Source organism: Chenopodium quinoa, unplaced genomic scaffold (genome assembly GCF_001683475.1).
Source record: "Chenopodium quinoa cultivar QQ74 unplaced genomic scaffold, ASM168347v1, whole genome shotgun sequence".
NCBI lineage: Eukaryota > Viridiplantae > Streptophyta > Magnoliopsida > Caryophyllales > Amaranthaceae > Chenopodium > Chenopodium quinoa.
In genome coordinates, this window is record NW_018742381.1 from 791,967 (window position 1) to 811,091 (window position 19,125).

Sequence of the window (19,125 nt, forward strand, 5' to 3'; positions counted from 1 at the left end):
TTTGGTTGAAAGGTAGAATCTGGAGGGTGCAATACGAAGGAATTCGTATGGTCTGTTTCAAATGTGGGAAGCTCAGACATGTGGAAGATGAATGTAAGCCTAATTAGGATGGAGATAATGAAGTGACAATGATAGTGAATGAAAATCCCCTGTTTAATCAAGGTCTAAAACCAGAGGAAACGGAGGATTTTGGATCGTGGATGCTAGTAAAAAAAAACGAGAGATGGAACAACCTTAAGTTGTGATAGTGAACCCCCTGATCCACGTGTTGGAATTAAGGGTCGAGTCTTGGATGCCACCGGTGTCGAACCCGCCAGAATTAGTGATGATGTTGGGAATACCCAATGAATTTTAACTCTTATTGAGAATCATAAGCCAAGCTTATATGTCCACTCTTCAAAACATACCCGTTTTTATGGAAGATAGCATCCCTAATTTAGTAGCACCTGATTCACTCCTCGTGACTTGTCTAGTATGGAACGTACAAGGAGTTGGAAATCGGAATTTTATTACTATTTTGAAGGATTTAGTTCGCACTAACCAGCCTAATGTTTTGGTCTTGGTTGAAACCCATATGGGTGGAGAGCAAGTAGAGAAAATAGCTAACATCATTGGCTACTCGAGTCACGTTCGACTGGATGCAGACGAGTTTAGTGGAGGTATATGGGCGTATTGGAGACCAGATGTAGGGACAATAAGCCCAATCCATAAACACAAGCAATATATTTACCAAGGATGTGACACATAATGGTGCTATTCCGTGGTATTTCAAAGCAGTGTATGTGAGTCCTGATCCTGCTAAGAGGACAGAATTATGGGAAGAATTAAAGCAATTTGCGCAAGTTCATAATAAACCGTGGCTCATAGCAGGGGATTTTAATGAGACCCAATGTCCTTTAGAACGAAATTCTTCTTGTAGGGAAACTACTCGACGATCAGCTTTGTTTAATAGTTGGATTGATGATATGGATTTGTTAGAGGTTGAATCTACGGGTGTTGCTCATACATGGTCTAGGGACAATAACAATTAGACAAGGAAAAGTGTGAGATTGGATAGAGCACTATGTAACGATCAATAGGCCCTCAGATTTGAACAAACCAAAATGAAACACTTGCCAGCTGTACACTCGGATCACTACCCTATTTTTATTTCACCAAACAGTTTTATTCCTATGCAATCCTTACATTGCCCCTTTTGATGGCTTATCCCTGGAAATTTCAAAGAGGTTGTGGCGAGAAATTGGAAAAAGGAGGATGATCTAATACCTGCACTAGGTAAATTATCATCGGATTTGCAAGGTTGGAACCGTGATGTTTTTGGCAATGTTTTCAATCAGAAAAAAATCCTTCTGGCATGCATTGGTGGTGTACAAAAAAAATTAGCAGAGTGTGCGGACAGAGGACTCATCAAGCTGAAGGCGAGACTAAGAAGAGAGCTAGACGAAGTCCTAGATCGTGAAGAGCTGATTTGGTATTAAATCTCTCGTTGATTGGTTGAAAAACGGAGATCGCAATACAACTTTCTTCCATCTTAGTACGATTGTGAGGAGATGGAAAAATTAAATTGTGGCGATAAAAAATGATGAAGATGAATAGCTTGCAAATAAACTGGAAATTCAAAACCATATAGTGCAATATTTTTCAAAAATATTTTCAAGAGAAGGGGGTCCAACTGTGTTTGACGTACCTCATAATGTATTTCCATAACTTAGCCCGCAAGATTGGAGCTGTTTAGTTCGACCACATTCAACTTTGGAGATAGATTCAGTCATTAAGGAAATGAGTGCCTTGAAGGCCCCGAGTCCGGACGGATTCCAAGCTCTTTTTTATCAAAAAATTTGGGAAGTCGTTGCTAGCATAGTCTACAAGACCATCATACCGATTTTAGAAGGAAATGGAATTCCTGATCGTCTCAATGACACACTTATTTCCTTAATACCGAAAATTGATCACCCTGAATTAGCATCCCAATTTCGTCCTATTGGATTGTCTAATGTGGCATATAAAGTTGTGACGAAAGTTACTGTGAATCGTCATAAGCCAATCCTTCCTCGTTTGATTTCTAACACTCAAGCTAGCTTTGTTCCGGGTCGCCAAATAACGGATAATATAGTGATTGTTCAAGAGGTGATTCTCACTATGAAGCGGAAGCAAGGGACAAAGGGTTATATGGCGATTAAAATCGATTTTGAAAAAGCCTATGATAGGCTAAGATGGTTGTTCATTCGAGACACGATAGTGCAAATGAATCTCTCGATTTTAATTATAGAAGTAATAATGGAGTGCATTACTTCAGCTTCACTTCAAGTACTTTGGAATGGTGAACCCTCACAGAGTTTCAAACCTAGTAAAGGCATACGTCAAGGCGATCCTCTCTTACCATATTTATTTGTTATGTGCATGGAGAGATTTTATCAAACCATTGAGGAGGCCATTGTGAATTAAAGAGGAAGCCAATTAGAGCAAGCAGGGATGGTTCGGCCTTATCAAATTTATACTTTGCGGATGATATCATCCTTTTTGCGGAGGCCGGTGAGGATCAAGCAGCGATTGTTCATTATTGTTTAGGGAGGTTTTGTCGAGCTTTGGGGCAAAAAGTGAGTCTTGCTAAATCAAGGGTGTATTTCTCGGCAAATGTTGATGAAAGTTATACACGAAATTCAGTCAGCTCTGCACTCCAAATGGAAGCGACGGATGATCTTGGTATGTACTTGGGGATGCACACATTCACGAGTAGGGTAACAAAGGCAACTTTCAGTCACTTATGTGAAAAGATTGATAGAAGATTGGCGGGGTGGAAGACTAAGTATTTTTCATTAGCAGGGAGAATGACACTTGCGAAGTCCACTTTGTCAACTATGGCCCTTTACTCTATGCAGACGGCTAAGATCCCAAGAGCCACATGTGATAAGAAAACCCGAAAATTTATTTGGGGAGGAAGTGAGGAAAAACGTGGGGTTCACCTTCTTTCCTTGGAGTTGCTTCAAAAACCTAAGGAAAAAGAGGGAATTGGCATTTATTCGACTAAGCAAGCGAATGCGACGTTAGGTTGGAGAATGCTATCGGAACTGAATGCTCTATGGTCTCGTGTACTAAGAGCTAAATATTGTAAAGGTCTTTGTGATGTGGATATGTTCGAGCCTAAAGCCAGAATGTCTAATATAATGTTTGGAGTGGAATTACTGAGAATGTTAAGACCTTGAAGGAAGGAATTAAAGTTGCTATAGGGAATGGTTGAAAACTCTATTTTGGGACCATAAATGGGTTACGGACGAGCCATTAAGCAACTTATTAATGCAGCCTCTTCCTATGGAGATAGCGGGGGCAACTGTTCAGGAAATGTGGGAAGAAGGGGTAGGATGGAGATGGAACATATTTTCCCCGTATCTTGATCAAACAGTCTTCAAGAAAATTCAGAGTTATGAAGTAAGAGTTGATCCCAACATTGGGGATTTAGTTTACTGGAATGCGGGAGATAAGGGGATGTTTTCAATAAAATTTGTCCTCAGTATAATGAGGCACGAGACAAACACACTTGATGAAGAATGCTGGGAGGCGGTCTGCAGTGCACCGGTAAAACAGCAAATAAGAGCCTTTCTCTGGCTTGCTTACCATGATAGGATCATGAGGAACTTGAATCATTTTAAACAAAAGCTAACTGATACTCCACGATGCTATATTTGCGGGGCAGCAGAGGAGAGCACTCTACACATCATTCGTGATTGCCCTACTGCTTGGGTTGGTTGGAACAAGACAGTTGATCCCTCTATCATGCAAAGCTTTTATCAAGGTTCACTTAAAGACTGGATCACTGTAAATGCAAAAGATGATGGCATGGAGGATGGTGAGTCTTGGACGATGTATTTTGGAATTACGGTTTGGTGGATCTGGAGATGGAGGAATTGCTTTACGTTTAATCGTAGAGATGAAATTCCAATAGATTTTATGGCCTTCTTGCAAGTGCAATATGATGAGGCAAAGAGAGCAATGTGGGACTCGTTGGAGGAAAGCAAGCATAAGAAAAATTATCGAGTGCCAGCTAACTTTACTTAACATGCCCCACCGTATGGTTGGTATGCTCTTAACTGCGATGAACAAAATTGTCATTTGATGATTGTAAGTAATAACAAAATAAAAATAAAAACGTATGTAACTTATTGTCCCAAATTGACGAAGGTTTTGACTATCCATTTTGGAATTACAGTAATGATCTAAGAAAAGTGTATCAAGATAATCCTACCTTATCAACAAAAACCGACAAGTATTGTAAGACCTTGAAAGTATGAAAACCTTTGGAAATTGTAAATGGCAACTATTAGCTACCCCTGGAAATTACATCCGGTAGTCATCGGTTACCCTCGGAAAATGTAATCGGTAGTTGTGCATTACCCCCGACAATTTTATCCGGTAGTCATCTACCCCAAAAGTGTAAATAGTCATGCATTACCCCCATAAAAAACAATTGATACTAATGAATAATCACCAGAATTGTATACCAAGCATAAAAGTATTCCCTTAATATGGTTATCAATACGACTTGTCAACTATTTAATATAAAATGCGAAAATGAAATATCACCTATAATACAAGTATACGAAGTACATACTCAAAAAAGGCGTTGAATACGTTATAATATATTAATACGAGTATATTAATATAGCTACAAAATTAAATTTTAAGAGTGATAAAGATGGGAAAAGTTTCGAATAAACAAGGACAAAATTGGAAGCATAAAATTTTTATAATTTTAATTAATTCTGCATTTAGACAAAATTAACCTGTATTTAGTACACCCTACATCATACCATTAATTAGGAATACGCCACTACTCTTTGATGTCTGTAACGTTGTGCTGTGAATTAATACGATCAAAGGTAACAACATTGAACTCATTACCATTAACATCGACTCCAACCCGAAAACAACAATGTCACACGACTGTGCAAACGAATTGCCCCCCACGGACAGGGCGGAACTATGTTTAAGGTAATGGGGTCAATTAATTCCGCTTATATTTGTAAAACAAATACTTGTTACAAAAATTTGAAAGATTAAGAAATAATAAGTTATTTAACATTAAATTACTATATGAAACCCGTGCGATGCATGGTTTGTTTGTATTTTTCAAATAAAATATTTTACTAAATATATATTTATCTAACAAACTTTGTGATATTCGCTTGGTTACTACTTGATTTTTTTATTATAAAATGAATTATTAATATTTTTTTCTCATATTTAGATGAAATTCGTAATATAAATAAATAATATTTTATTTAACAAAGTTTCGTATGTGGCTGGTCACACCGTGTGGTCGGAATTACTTGGTTGACCAAGGGTTACTCAATCGATCAGGGGTTATTCGGTCAATGTTTATGTGTGTCTCATCTGGCCACGCGATATAACCAGCCACACAAAAAACGCGCTGATTTTATTTTCATAATTAATATAAATTTTGATCAAAAATAAATTGCAATTATTTTTTTTCATTAGCTAAAATATAAGATTTTACTTTGTGACGCTCTAAAATTAATTTTACGTGGCATAATCCTATTGTAGCGTTTTAAAATTATTAAGCCTACGTGGCGCTTTTTTGTTATAATCCTACGTAGCGCTTTAAAAAAACTAATCTTACGTGGCATAATCTGATTGTACCGTTTTTAAAATATTAATTCTAAGTGGCGCTCTAATAATTTTTTTAAAAATAAAATCCTAAGTGGCACTCTAAAAAATCAGGAAAAAACTCCCCTTTATACATATACTAGTTTTGTGCCCGAGCTATGACCGGATTGTCCTAAGCTTTGTAGCTTGAATGTTAAATACGATCATATAATCCTTTTGATGATGTAAAATATTTAGACATACGATATCATATCGCTTATTTATACAATACTGTACTTATTTGTAAATAGATATCTATGTTATTATTAACTTGATTTTTTTTTATTGCCCTAAAATTATTTCTAACGGACTGAAAGTATTTTTACCAAACTAAATTTATTTTTTCTGATTAAAACTTATTTTTACTGATTTTCTATTTTTTATTAAAATATATTATAAATTAATCTCATTTTAAAGAACTTTAAAAATGAATTTTATGGTGGAAATAGTATTGAGTTATAAAATACTTATTAAAAGTTATAATTAATTTTGCATATATGAAATATTAGAAGTATATTGATAAAAAACACTATACAATATTTTATCTTAAAAAAGTCTATCCAAAACTCGCTTACTTAGTATCCTATTTGTCACAAAATATCTATTTGTCACCTGGCTTGATACTTGGCGAAAAACTGGAATGCCAAGTGTCGATGTCTCGTGGTCTAGCTACGAGACCGACTTTATATATTAGTGATATGATATTAGATTTATTAGAAAAGTTATATAAAATTATGATTAATCTATCAATACCAATAATTATATGTGTCAATAAGATCCAATATAGTATACACGTAGTTTTATGTAATTTGTTAATTTATAAATAGTTATAATATAATTTATTTAATTTGATTTAATTTTAACCCACTTATATAAAATACTAGATTCGCCTCTGTCCACGGAAATCTATTAACTTATACTAAAAGTAAATCCTTCCATGACACTTGTCATTACCTTGTAATAAATTTTCCCACCTTTTTCGCTTCTCTTTTTTTTTTTTTTTTTTTTTTTTTTTGCAAAATCTTTAAGTAAATTATTTATACTTTATGATTTTTTTTTTTCCACTTTGACAATCATATTCCATATATATCCAAATAAAATATTTCTGAATATCTTTTATATACTTTATATTTTGTAATATTATTGTCAATAATATTGAACAACTGTGCATTGCACGGGATTTTAACCTAGTCTCAAATAAGCTGATCTCCCTCGTATTGGTTGACGTGTAGCATAAGCATAAAAATACCGTTTATATTTCATAATTGGATCCCACAACCAGTGCGCAAAGCTTGTTCAAATTAGCGACCCTCAAGCTTTTTTGGAAAAATTAATTGACGATTCTATAACCGGCGTAATCAATGGTAGGTACATACGTATAGTTGAGCAAAGTTAACCTTTGCGAATTAGTTGTACGAACCAAGTGTGGAAACCAGGTTTATCTGGTTATGGTGGTTAACCACTACTTGATCAGTATTAACTGCAATACGTAACAATAGATAAGATATAAGTATTATAAATTGATATTAGGCATTAATATTGTTGAAAGAAAAGCATAAAGATAGAGATGTCTAGAAGATATTTAGTAACCTTTAAATTTGAAAATAGGGTCCATTCTTACCCATTTATATTAGAGCACATTGCGGTTAATCATATAAGGAAAAAAAAAAAAATAGAGTACAAGTAGGCACGAAAAGGTAATGTGGGATGAAGAGCAGTTAAGGGGAATGGATAAGATTAATTATGTTAGGACTAGTTACTTCTGTTATGTATCTATGAATAAGAATTCCTTTTTAATTTTCCAAGTCAATTTTTTCAAACACTTGTGAATTATTGCTAATAATTTTTTTTTTTTTTTCATGTATTAAAAGGAAAGTCTTCGTGGTCAACCTCATTTCAAGCTCAAAATATACGCAATTGATAGTCCTTTATACTCTATTGCATAAAGCATCATATTTCATATACGTAGTAGTTGTGCAAACTAGAGGCACAATTACCTAGAGGTGTCAATAATTCGAGTGCTTAAGTCAAATCCGATGTATTTCAAAGTTATATTATTGTATCAATGTGAGTCAAAATCTAAATCGAGTTTTTTTTATTTCTTTTTTATTTTGAGTCGGATCGTGTCGGGTCTGATTTTGACACCTTCAAGCATTACCATAGAATAATGAAATAGGAGCTCACATCACATAATACCAAGTTTCGTTCCAAAATTGTAATTATATTTTAGCTAAAGACCTGTTTATTATTGTAATCTCAAGTCGTTATTTCTGTGCAATGATTGGATTTGTTTTTTAGTTACATACTATAGAATCGTTGTTGGCATCATGCCAAGGGGAAGGAATATAATTATCAACAAGAATCATTTCGTTATGATTTGGATTTTTATGAATTATTTGTCCTATGTTTTTTTTTATAGTTGTCATGTTTTTTATTTTAGCACTACTTACACTTTTTTCTTTATAAGCGTGTTTTGTGATTAATACGTAATAAAAAATATAGTCATGTGGAATTTTAACTATCGGTAATTAAAGATATTAATGGTTGAATTTGGGAGTCATTGACAAACGTGACTAAAGAAACGTGTCAACTAAAAATAACGAAGGAAATATTATATATATATATATATATATATATATATATTAGGACGGACTAAACCACTACTTAGTACTTATACCGGCAGATGTTCCACGTGGAATGTGTGGACGGTGGGGGCGTGAATTAACACAATCGTAGGTAATAATATTAAACTTATTACCATTAATATCGGCTCCTACCTAGAAGCGAATAATGTCACTTGATGTAAGATTGTGCATAGTGGTGAAATCTATCCAAGGTGATCCCAAAGAAGCTGATCTCCTTCGTCGTCGTGCTCGTCTTCGTGGTGGACGTAGACGTATATCATAAGCGTTAAAACTCCAATTTGTTTGAAACACAGGATCCCAGAACAAGTTGTGCCCCTCGTGTAGATGAGGATACAATATCCCTGTAGCTACGCGAGGGTCATAATTCATTCTTTATGAATAATCGACATAATTTAAAAATTTAGAATCTACTCGTCTTAACACGTGGAATATTTCTAAACAATGTTGAAACTTATTAAAAGTGACAGAAGTTTATGGTTAATTAATTTGATCGAGAGTTAAGGGTTTTTAAGTTCTTAGGTTGTGCTATTTCATTAAAAAAAATCAATATATTGTATCTAAAAAAAAAAAACAATATATTGTAAGGTGTCAGTAAGTAATTATGTAATCACAAATAATTTTCAAAGTGGGTGATTTTTCAAATTCATGTTCATGTCATACTAATCATTTATTTAAGTCCTTGATTTGCTCTTTCCTTACCAATTAAGATCTTAACCCACTAATGATGGAGGCCATATAAAAGCACACATTTTATTAGCTATTAAAACCTAATAATTATATGAATTTGTATTTAAATTCAAATATTCATGCCCTCTTAATCACGCGATTTTACCGTTTGAATCAAAGCCCATTTCATATATTCACTTTTTGTTTTCTTCCTCTTTAACATTGCACCAAACCAATGAATGATGAATAATAATGTGCAAACATTGGATGATCAAGAAGTTAGCAAAGTTGCAAGGCAAAGGTATGGGCTTTCAAGTTTCTTTTCCATTTTCGCATTATATGATCGTAATACTTCCATTCGTTTATGTTCTATCCACTTTCGTTTTCATCTACGAAATCATAGTTTTAGTACAGTATGTAAATAAAGTCGTAAAGGGCAAGAGTTTTCACTCGTACAATATTTAAGCCCATATGCTTACAAGGTACAAACACATGGATATAAAAATATACTTGGTCGTTGTACCAAACACAAAGTACAACTGGATTATATATAGAAAATTGTCGTAAACGGTAGAGAAAGTACTCCGTATTAGTTTATTTTGAAAGTGGAATTTTATAATGCATAGTATACTTAAGATTTAGTCATCATGGGTTTTAATAGTCTACTATTATGGTCCTCAACCATTTTTCTACCTCATTATTTAAAAGGAATTATACTTTTAATTATTCTGATGAATACGTTATAATTCATTTAAACAATCTTTAAATAGAATTCAACTGAAATTATGAACACCATTATTCTAAACATGCCACCCACAACTCAAAGCTAAGGCAAAGAAAGAAAAGACAGCAAAAATATTGATGATAGATTCTGTAAATTCATCCTCAACAAGTCAATATACTCGTGAAAATAGAGTCCATTATTTCTCTGAATGCATTACCATTCTTTTCTTTTTTCAGTGATGTGCAAATGTTCATATATCAATGACGAAGATTTGAAGAATCGGAGAAACAGAGTTGCTCTTCCTTCCTCGGCCTCATCCTCTCGAGTCACGACACCAACTAACCCGGTTTCATCCCCTTCATCATCAGCCTCACAAAGAGAGATTTTCACTACTACATATATCTCTTCACCAAGATCATCATCACCAAGGGCAGGGGCTAACACTTCTAGAAGCTCATCATCACCGCGACAATCAGAAGCACTGGAAGCCAAATCAACGACTTGGATATCGAAGGATGAGGCTAGGAGTGGTGGTAACAACACCCCTAGACTATTCCTCTCAAAACTCAAGCCAAGGAAGCTTAAAAGGCGCATTAATATTGGCTCGACACTGTCTATTAGCAGTGGTTCAGGTGATGTAGAGGAAGCTGATTGGCCTCCCTTTGCTGATGAAGACTACATTGTTTTCTGCTTCGAAGAGGACGGTGCATTTCATGTTATAGAGGATAGCCCAATGGCTAACAGTCCAAAGGTAAGGTTACATCAAACTTTTTACAGATTGTTTGTGCGTGATTCGTGAACATAGTGGAACGACTTCCTCTTCATTACTGATCAGTAGAAATTAACGGGGTATGGGAGTACAATCTCCAATCCCTTTCCCCTTAAACCTTAATCGATCTTATTCCAACGACTGAATGGTCTAATAACTAAAGAGAATCCTCACACTAACATAGTAGTAGACTAGTCATAGTAATGAAATCACAAGAGGGTGTCTGATGACTGATCTAATTTTTTTATGGGAAAATGGGATTTGAACAGCTTCAATGTGAAGAACATGGGAACCTCGCCTGCATGTGTAGTGACGAGAACAAGGATGTAAACTACCTGAGCCTTATATATAGAAGAGACTGTTTCTTACCAAATAAAGAGGTTAGATATGAATCCCTTAAAGCATGTTAGGAGTAAGTTATTCCTTAGTCGATAATACAGGTTTTGTACTGATCTGATGACATTGGTGATTGGCTGCAGGCTGAGGAAGAGATGAGTCCTAAGCTGCACCACAATGGAACTGATATTAGTGATCATTTGTTGGAAAATAACAAATTCGTACATGATATTGAATCGACTGAATCGATGGAATGCAGAAATGGATCAGTTGAATCAACAGCGTCTAGTAAATTGGATTATGAAGAGCAGTTCCAGATTGAACATAACACTGAAGTAGAACTTTCATCATCCCCCTGGAACGTGATAGACCAAGACGGCAACAATGTCAATGCTCTTCTAGCTTTTAGGAGAGACTGTTTGTTACCCAACACAGAGGTAAGAACAACTATTCTCGTACAAGAATTCAACTTTTTTGGCTCATTTTCATTGATATCTTTTGTGTGTTTCTGTCAATTTTCAGATTGATGAGGAAGATATCTTTTTGAGTCCGAAATCTAAAATGGGAGTTATGATAAGGATTGATGACCTGTTGAAGGGAGATAATGATATGTCAAGCATAGAGTCTGATCAATCCAGTGGCTTCAGTGGATCAGATTCTATGGGTGATCAAGACGATCAACTCGAGGGGAATGAAGAGCTGGCTTCAGAGTCTGCTAAATCAAGCACATCGAATATATCGAATACCAGCTCAACCTCTTTTGAATTCCCTGTGTAAGTTAATTTTTAGATTCAAAAGAAGAAAATTCAAGGTTTGATTACTGATAATATGCTGACAATATGAATGTTGGTCATGTTTTTGCAGATTGGAATGGGCGTGGATGGGTAGTCCAGTTACATGGCCAAGATCAGGGAGGGCAGGGTTCAGAAAGTACAAATCTCGCCCAGCGTGTCTCAGATGCTGTAAATTCTGAAAAAATTTCCCAAATTTACATTTTTTTTTCCCCTTTCCTCAAAACCTCCCACCCCAAATTAGGAAATTATCGCTGGAAAATTAAGCGTGCGTGCCTCCTTCATGGTGTTGATACTTTCGTTTAACTGAAGTACATTTTTTGCAAACAAATCTTAGGAATAAATTCAATACAGGGCCACAGGGGATCAGAGACATTGAAATCCAAATCTAGTAACTTTTTCACCATTCACATTGCACGCAGTTCGTACAGTAAAAACAACTCTCACACAGATGAAACATGAGAATTGGTCATTCCCAAACAAGTGCTACTCCGTACCTCTTTACTTTCTTTTTAAACATATAAACAATGCGGTTCAAAAGCCAAACAAAGAGGGCTGCCTGATCTTATTTTGTGATGGTGACAGCAAATCCTGAAGACGTCAAATGAGTCTCCATGAATGAACTGCCTTGCATGATAAAGATGTGATCACCACAAGCTTGCCTGCATAATTTTATAATACAGTAGTGGCTGGGCGTTAAGACTCAGCATTGGCACTAAAAACAATCGACTGAAGATGTAACCTTGCTCTAGCTGCGGCAAGAAGTGATTCCTCGTCTTGCCTCTCTTTAGCCATAGCAACCGCTGCAACATAAGCTTCCCTTGCCTCCTCCATCTTTTGCAGATCAGTTTCATCGACATTGTCCTATTGAAATCAACATATTTAATTGTAAATCAGGTTGGGTTAAGATCAAGTCATGTAATTTCGGTCTTAGTAAACAGCTTCTAAAATGCTTGAATAAAGTTGATGTTGTTTAGATCTTGAGGGTTCAATTCTACAGCATCTACCTATAAAATACGAGTATGACAGAACAGGATATATGTTAGTACTGTACTACTGTGGGAGATTGAAGACTTACTATGTCAGGGAGCTGATCCACATAGTATGGTGAAGTGTCATAATCCTCACTCGGTGTGAATGCGTCGTCCTTTGACAATCCTTCAAATATATGCATTAATGATGAAATCTGCAATTGCAGGGCATCTAACTCTTCTTGGAGCCTCTCTGCCTTCTCATTGGATGTCTTTGCTTCCCACTGTAACTTCTCGACAGCTGCTTGTTTGTCTGCCAGCTTTATCTGAGTAAAAATAACAAGACAATATTCAAAAAAACAATTGATTGCATTAAAATATGGCAAAGTTGAAGATACGCTTTTACAGAACACTATGGGTAAAATAAGCCTCTTTCATTGTGACTAACTGAAGTCTATAAATTGAGAATTGGCTCTATAAGGGTAAGAGAAAGGGGAAGAGGCAAGGAAAACAGGGAAAAGACAAAAAAGATTCCTGAAAAATGGGAAAAAAAAATAGTGATTCTAACTAAAGTCTATAAATTGAGAATTGGCTCTAATTAGGGTATGAGAAAGAATAAGAGGTAAGGAGACTAGGGAAAGACTCAGATTAAAGGGGAAAAACAACACAAGATTAAAGGAGGAGGCACCACAAAAAAGACTCAGATTAATTTTTTTTTTTTTTTTTTTTTTTTTTTTTTTTTTTTTTTTATAAATTCTACCAGTATAGAGTATGAAGATTAATTGATAATATATGAAACACATAATTGAAGCTATAGAATTTCCTAAGTTCTACTCACTTGCATTTTTTGCATTTTACACCGTTTCCAATGCACTACTTTGGCCATTAATATCTTTAATTTGAGTATTAATAAAGTCATACAAAGTTGATATTGAAAATTCATAACAATATGAATCTATTAAGATTCAACTTGATAATGTTTTTTCTTATCTATTAATAACTAAAACAAAACATTGCTGACATCATCAACCCTCAAACTGTCCTACGTGTCATTCTCCCATTAAAAATTTTCCCTCCAATTCTATGTGTGATGTCATCATGGTTTTTTTATATTTATTTTTAATCTACACTTTTGACTTCAATGCATAAGTGCCTACATAATAAAATTCAATTAACCAAGTTTCTCTTCTAAATTATAGTTTCACATACCTAATTTGTTTGGCGTTTGATCGTGGTTTCAATTTTTTTTTACTTTCCTTAAATGTAAATTACTTTTGTATCTAATTTTAATCTTCATATAATGTAATACAAAAGAACATAAATTACAAGAAACATTTATTCCAATCGTGCATCGCACGGGGATAATCTAGTAAATGGGTTAATGACATTATATTAACAAACCATCATTCAGCCATTCAGTAAGTAAATGCTTAAATCCCTAGTGTCCTCAAGTCTCAAGAGCATTAACTGTTCAAATTCAGGACAACACTCGATGGTCAAATAAGACAAGTTCAGCTTTGAGATCCTCATGAACTTCAACATTAACTCATTGTTCAAACACTGTCTATCCATCCCTTCACAAAAGAAAGACCAAAGATATCTCTACAGAAAAACAGTTCAGTAACAATCAAGAGTGACCAGAGTCAAGAGTCTCAAGACTCCTATAATACTTTTTTATATGAATCACTCCAACTAGACACTATTTCAGAATTAGCCTTCTAGAGCCCTGGTAACTTCTCCCTGTCCTCTGATCAGATTATAACTAGAAAAGAAGTGAATCCTATGAACAACACCCCTTTCCTATCCACAACGCCATATTATGTATTCCAATTCATACCTGCACTTACATAAAGTCCTAGATGAACAAATCTTTAAACAATAACATCAATCGAATCCTTAATCCAAAATATAGAGTCAGCTACATGAACCAAGATTTTATCTCCTGTACTCATTAACAATGATCCTCTACTTAAATCCCACTCTGTCCAATGTTAAATGTTCCTGCAAACCCAACTTCATCATATACTTCTTAACTCCTTCCATCCAAGAGATGACCCCAAGAAAAAAAAAAAAAAAAAAAAAGAAGAAGATGAACGGGCTGTAGGCCTGAAAGACAAATATAGAAAGAAACTATTTCAACACAGCCCATTTCTCAAATTAAAAAGCTGAAAGTTCAGATACAAATGTTCCAACCTGCCTTGCTTTCTCATATGTGACAACCCCTCACCAGCCTCCCCCTCTATTATACTGATGTTCGCAATTTTCCATTAATGGGCTCACCCCATCAGGATTCAATAATTACTTTAACTTCTAATGTAACAACACCAACAATTCCCCAAACTTCCAACTCCAGCAAACTGGTGACAATTAAACCCTTTAAATAATCTTGCAGTTGGCAATATGTAGTTAATGATAAGATTCATAAGAAGTCTTCTGTTAGGAAGAAAGAAAGACCCATCCACTAGACCACCTGTCTACTGACTATGGCCCTCCGTGAGTTTATACAGGTTAAAATACACGAAATTATACCATGGGTCTAGATGGGCTATGTAAATGCATTGATGCAGTATACACTATACACTGTCAGTACCCAAATAAAAAGGTTGTGATGTACAATGGCAACAGACAAGAAACTTGATACAAAAAATTTTAACATGGACTATGCTAGAGTTTGAAGGGCAATGATACGAGAAGCTGCAACGGTTTCACAGATAACAGAAACAGACAAGAGTGTAGTCCTGCCATTGCCCCGGTGCTTAAAGATATCTAATAGAACCTTTTCCAAAGACATCAAGGATTCAAGGCTACTTGTCACATATGTTCATAATGTCTACATTATTAGTTCTCAGAGAATCCCAAGAGTATACAGCTCGTAAGCTCAAGCAGGGCCAGGTAAACTGCACACCTTATAAAACTTCAAGCAATTTTAAAATTATGCCAGTCACAACTATGAGAGTAGCATCATGTTATAATTTTAAGCAACTGGTCCACAAGAGCTGCATAATCTATTAGCAACATGCAGAAAAGCAAGAATACCTAATAGCTATAATTTTATACATGAAAAGAGCAAAGACATCAAGACACAGTAAATAAAAACCAGGCAGAGCAATACCTTGGCATCATTTAGTTGCGATAGACTTGACTTAACCAGAGAATCCTTTTCAGAGGCGAATTGCTTCAACTCGTTTACTTGTGACTGAATCAAATTAATCTGATTCTTAGACTTCTCTGCTGCTTTTAAGAGTTCATCTTTTTCCGCCAATTGCCGGCGTAGATCCTCTACCTGCTCCCGAAGAGAGTTCAACTCCTCTTTTTCTGCAGCCATAGTTGCTGAGGAAACTGATTGATCATCTGGAGATCCATCTGTATCATTCTTAGAATACTTGTCTTGTACTTTGTCCGCATGCTTAGACTTAACTCCATTCCTACTATTCTGATGAAAGCAAAATAAAACCCATTTAAAAAATTGTCCAAAGCACACAAATTCGCAATCATTTTCACAAATTGGGTCACATCAACTCCATACTCCATGGTTATACTTAAGATTTATAATCAAAATGCTTGCTTGCTTGAACGCCTTAATCACTTCAATTACGCAACAGAATGACATCAATTGGATAAATCAAAAGTGAACGCAAGCAACGTGACTCTCTAAGATGCAATCAATCTACTTCGTAATGACTAATAATGTAGCTCGAAACTTGAACAAAGTTGATACATTTCTTTACTTTCTCATGCATTAAACATCCCAAATTCTTCATTCATTTTTCATACATTGCACAATTATCATATCATCCTTGCATTTACATTTTTGACATACTCGCTTTAGCACGTTTGGCAATTTCATAACCCCCACCCCCCCCCCCTCCCCAAATGCCAGGTTAAACATTAACAATCCTACACAAGTTTTAATTTTAATGCCGGTGTTAACTACCTTAGTAGGTTAAGTTTTCGGGATGGTAACCAACAACCCGGAATCAATTTAAATGCCCATTACAACACCCTATATGCATAAAAATGCAAAATTTTACCTTCTTGGAATCTCTAGAAGGCGTCTTGGTATAAATCATGGAACCCCGTCTGGTAAATGAGCTGGTAGCGTTCCGATCCTATAATTTAAATCAAAATCAAATTAAATTTCACACAATTACAAAAAAATTCCCAGAAATTAGGGCAATGTAGAATGAATTAATCCCAAATCAAAGAAAGAGACCGAAGAAGAACTATTGCCACAGAAAGCGAGACAAAATCTCGAAATTTTCCCCATAATAATAATTTCATCCTCTTCTTCCACATTTCGCGGATTCAAAGAATCAAAATTCAAAATAAAAAATTTGAGGAAGAAGAAAAAAAAAAAAAAAAAAAAAAAAAGAGGAGAGAGGAAGAGAGAAAATTACGATAAGGGATTGAACGAGAGGAACGATTTCAACAAGATCATTGTATAAAACCCGATCCAAATTATCGCTGAATCCGGATTTATTATTCGGGTGGTCGCCATTAAAACTGCCCGAAGTCCTCTCATCCATTTCCACGTAGTCCTGTTCTTCTGGTCCTCTTCTTCCTGAGTACATTTTCTCTCTCCTCGAAATGTGGGGATGAAGTGAGTGAGTCACTGAGTGAGTGGAGTGAGCGAGTGAGTGAGAGCGAGTTGATTTGAAATTTGAGTGCCGGATGAAGATTGAAGAAGAAGAATCTTCCGCCGGCGATTGAGTGAGGAAGAAGAGTGTGATTCAGAAACAGTCCATCGCTTTACTGAATTGCCCTTAAAAAAAAAAGAAAAAAAAAATTCCTCACGCCCTCTGTTGAATTTGCGAGTTTTTTTTTTTTTTTTTTTTTTTTCTGACGATTTTACCAAATGTCATTGAGTAATTAAAAATTTCTCCAAATATCATGAAGTTTTTCAAAATTCACCAAATGTCACTCACTAGTCGGACAATGACACCTCATGCCATTAATAACATCAGGACGTTAGTTTTTGTTAATGCAAATTGACTATTTTGCCCTTACTGTGTTTAATGGCGCCATGAAGTCAATTGACTTCCTGATTGACCCAATCACTTCAAAAAAATTTGACCCCCATTGTCTTCATCCTCTCAACCTCCTTTGTTCTTATATTGCATCAATGATGCATGCTATTCCCAATAAAACTATACAATGTAGATGTCGTATGCCTTTTTATTAATGAGTTGTTGGTTCAAAAAAAAAACCTATACAATGTACTTAAAACAAAATAAGCTAAGTAGAATAATTTTTTACAAGAAAAAACTTAAAGCTAACATCATATATTGTATTGGCGGAAATTTTTTTTAATGATAGTAACATATGTCCAAAATGATCGATGTAAGCATGACCTGTTTTAGTAATAGTTAATAGATTTTTTGAAGGTAAAAAAAATTATAAGTTGGTAAAATTATTTAACATAAAACTAACTCAATTATTATTATTTCATAAGATTTCAAATTAACACCATGAACAGATTTGTTTTTTTTTTTCCACTAAACCCCACTATTGTACAACTACATAATGGTAATTTAAATGTTAATATTGTATTTTAGGCTCTGTTATTTTATACTTTCCACCATATATCAACCTTCTAAATTACAGCTTTTTCTCCCGTAATTAAAAGGTCTCAAAATCTTATGTAACTATTTTAAGTAAATAGAACACGAAATAAAAAAGAGTATAATTATTATAAAGATAATAAATATAAGATAATAAATCATCCTTACGACTACAACAAATCGTTAGACCGTCTCTCCGAAAAGGTTGTATATTCCACCGATGTATGCGATAGATGTACCACAGTGCAAGATCTATTCAACAATCGTAGCTTTGATGAAGGAAACCCTTATTTGATTCAATTTTATGTATTTGTTAATTTAGATTTTATTTGTAGATGTCGTATGACTTTTGGTTAATGAATTGATTTATTTCAAAAAAAAAAAAAAGATTAGGAATAATATATTATTATAGCTGTATTATACAAATATTCCAAAAAAAAAAAAAAAAAAAAGATTTTTGTTATAAAGAAGGAGAAGTTTTAGAGAGAAAAAACAGCACCAAAAAGTGACACGTGTCATTAGCATTATGTAATTTCTTTATTATTATTGATTGATTATGATAAAAATAATTTTGAAATTTGGGAGCAGCGTGGATTGATGTGGGTCAAAAGGCCATTTGTCAATAACCTTGGAGAAAAATATAAATGTCAAAGTTTGGCGAAAGATTGAAATTAGTTTTGATAGCACTTTGATTATTGCTATTATACTTGTCAAAGATTGTGACAATTGAAGTTGGTATCAGCAAAAGGACATTTTTGCTTCTTTGTCATCATTTTCCACAAAAAACGTATTTTTCATCATGATCTTTACAAGTATTTGTTTGTCTGATATGATGAGGCTAACAATATTTTTTATGATTTGAATTTGTATTGTTACGAGAGAAACATTAATATCGCATGACCCAGAAAATGTTGATATTTTTGTTTTCACCTTTTGTCATTTACATTCTTCAAATGATTCCATATGGTGGTTATTTTGTAACTATTACAAATAAGCTAAGT

At 34.6% G+C, this 19,125-nt stretch overlaps 2 protein-coding genes across 2 annotated transcripts; one reads left to right on the forward strand and one right to left on the reverse strand.

Annotated features, from left to right (window-relative positions):
• The first annotated feature begins 10,758 nt into the window (after nt 1-10,758).
• LOC110697949 lies at nt 10,759-11,864 on the forward strand. The gene is made up of 4 exons (XM_021875351.1): nt 10,759-10,845; nt 10,945-11,238; nt 11,324-11,574; nt 11,666-11,864. Exons 1-4 carry the CDS (start codon nt 10,768-10,770, stop codon nt 11,772-11,774), a joined length of 732 nt encoding a protein of 243 aa, XP_021731043.1. The 5' UTR covers nt 10,759-10,767; the 3' UTR covers nt 11,775-11,864.
• A 103-nt stretch (nt 11,865-11,967) lies between these two features.
• Nucleotides 11,968-17,337, reverse strand: LOC110697939 (interaptin-like). Its single transcript, XM_021875346.1, has 5 exons — nt 16,961-17,337; nt 16,595-16,672; nt 15,676-15,996; nt 12,671-12,889; nt 11,968-12,456 (listed from the first exon to the last, which is right to left on the reverse strand). The coding sequence occupies exons 1-5, from the start codon at nt 17,132-17,134 to the stop codon at nt 12,289-12,291; spliced, it is 960 nt and encodes a 319-aa protein (XP_021731038.1). The 5' UTR covers nt 17,135-17,337; the 3' UTR covers nt 11,968-12,288.
• Between the last annotated feature and the right edge of the window lie 1,788 nt (nt 17,338-19,125).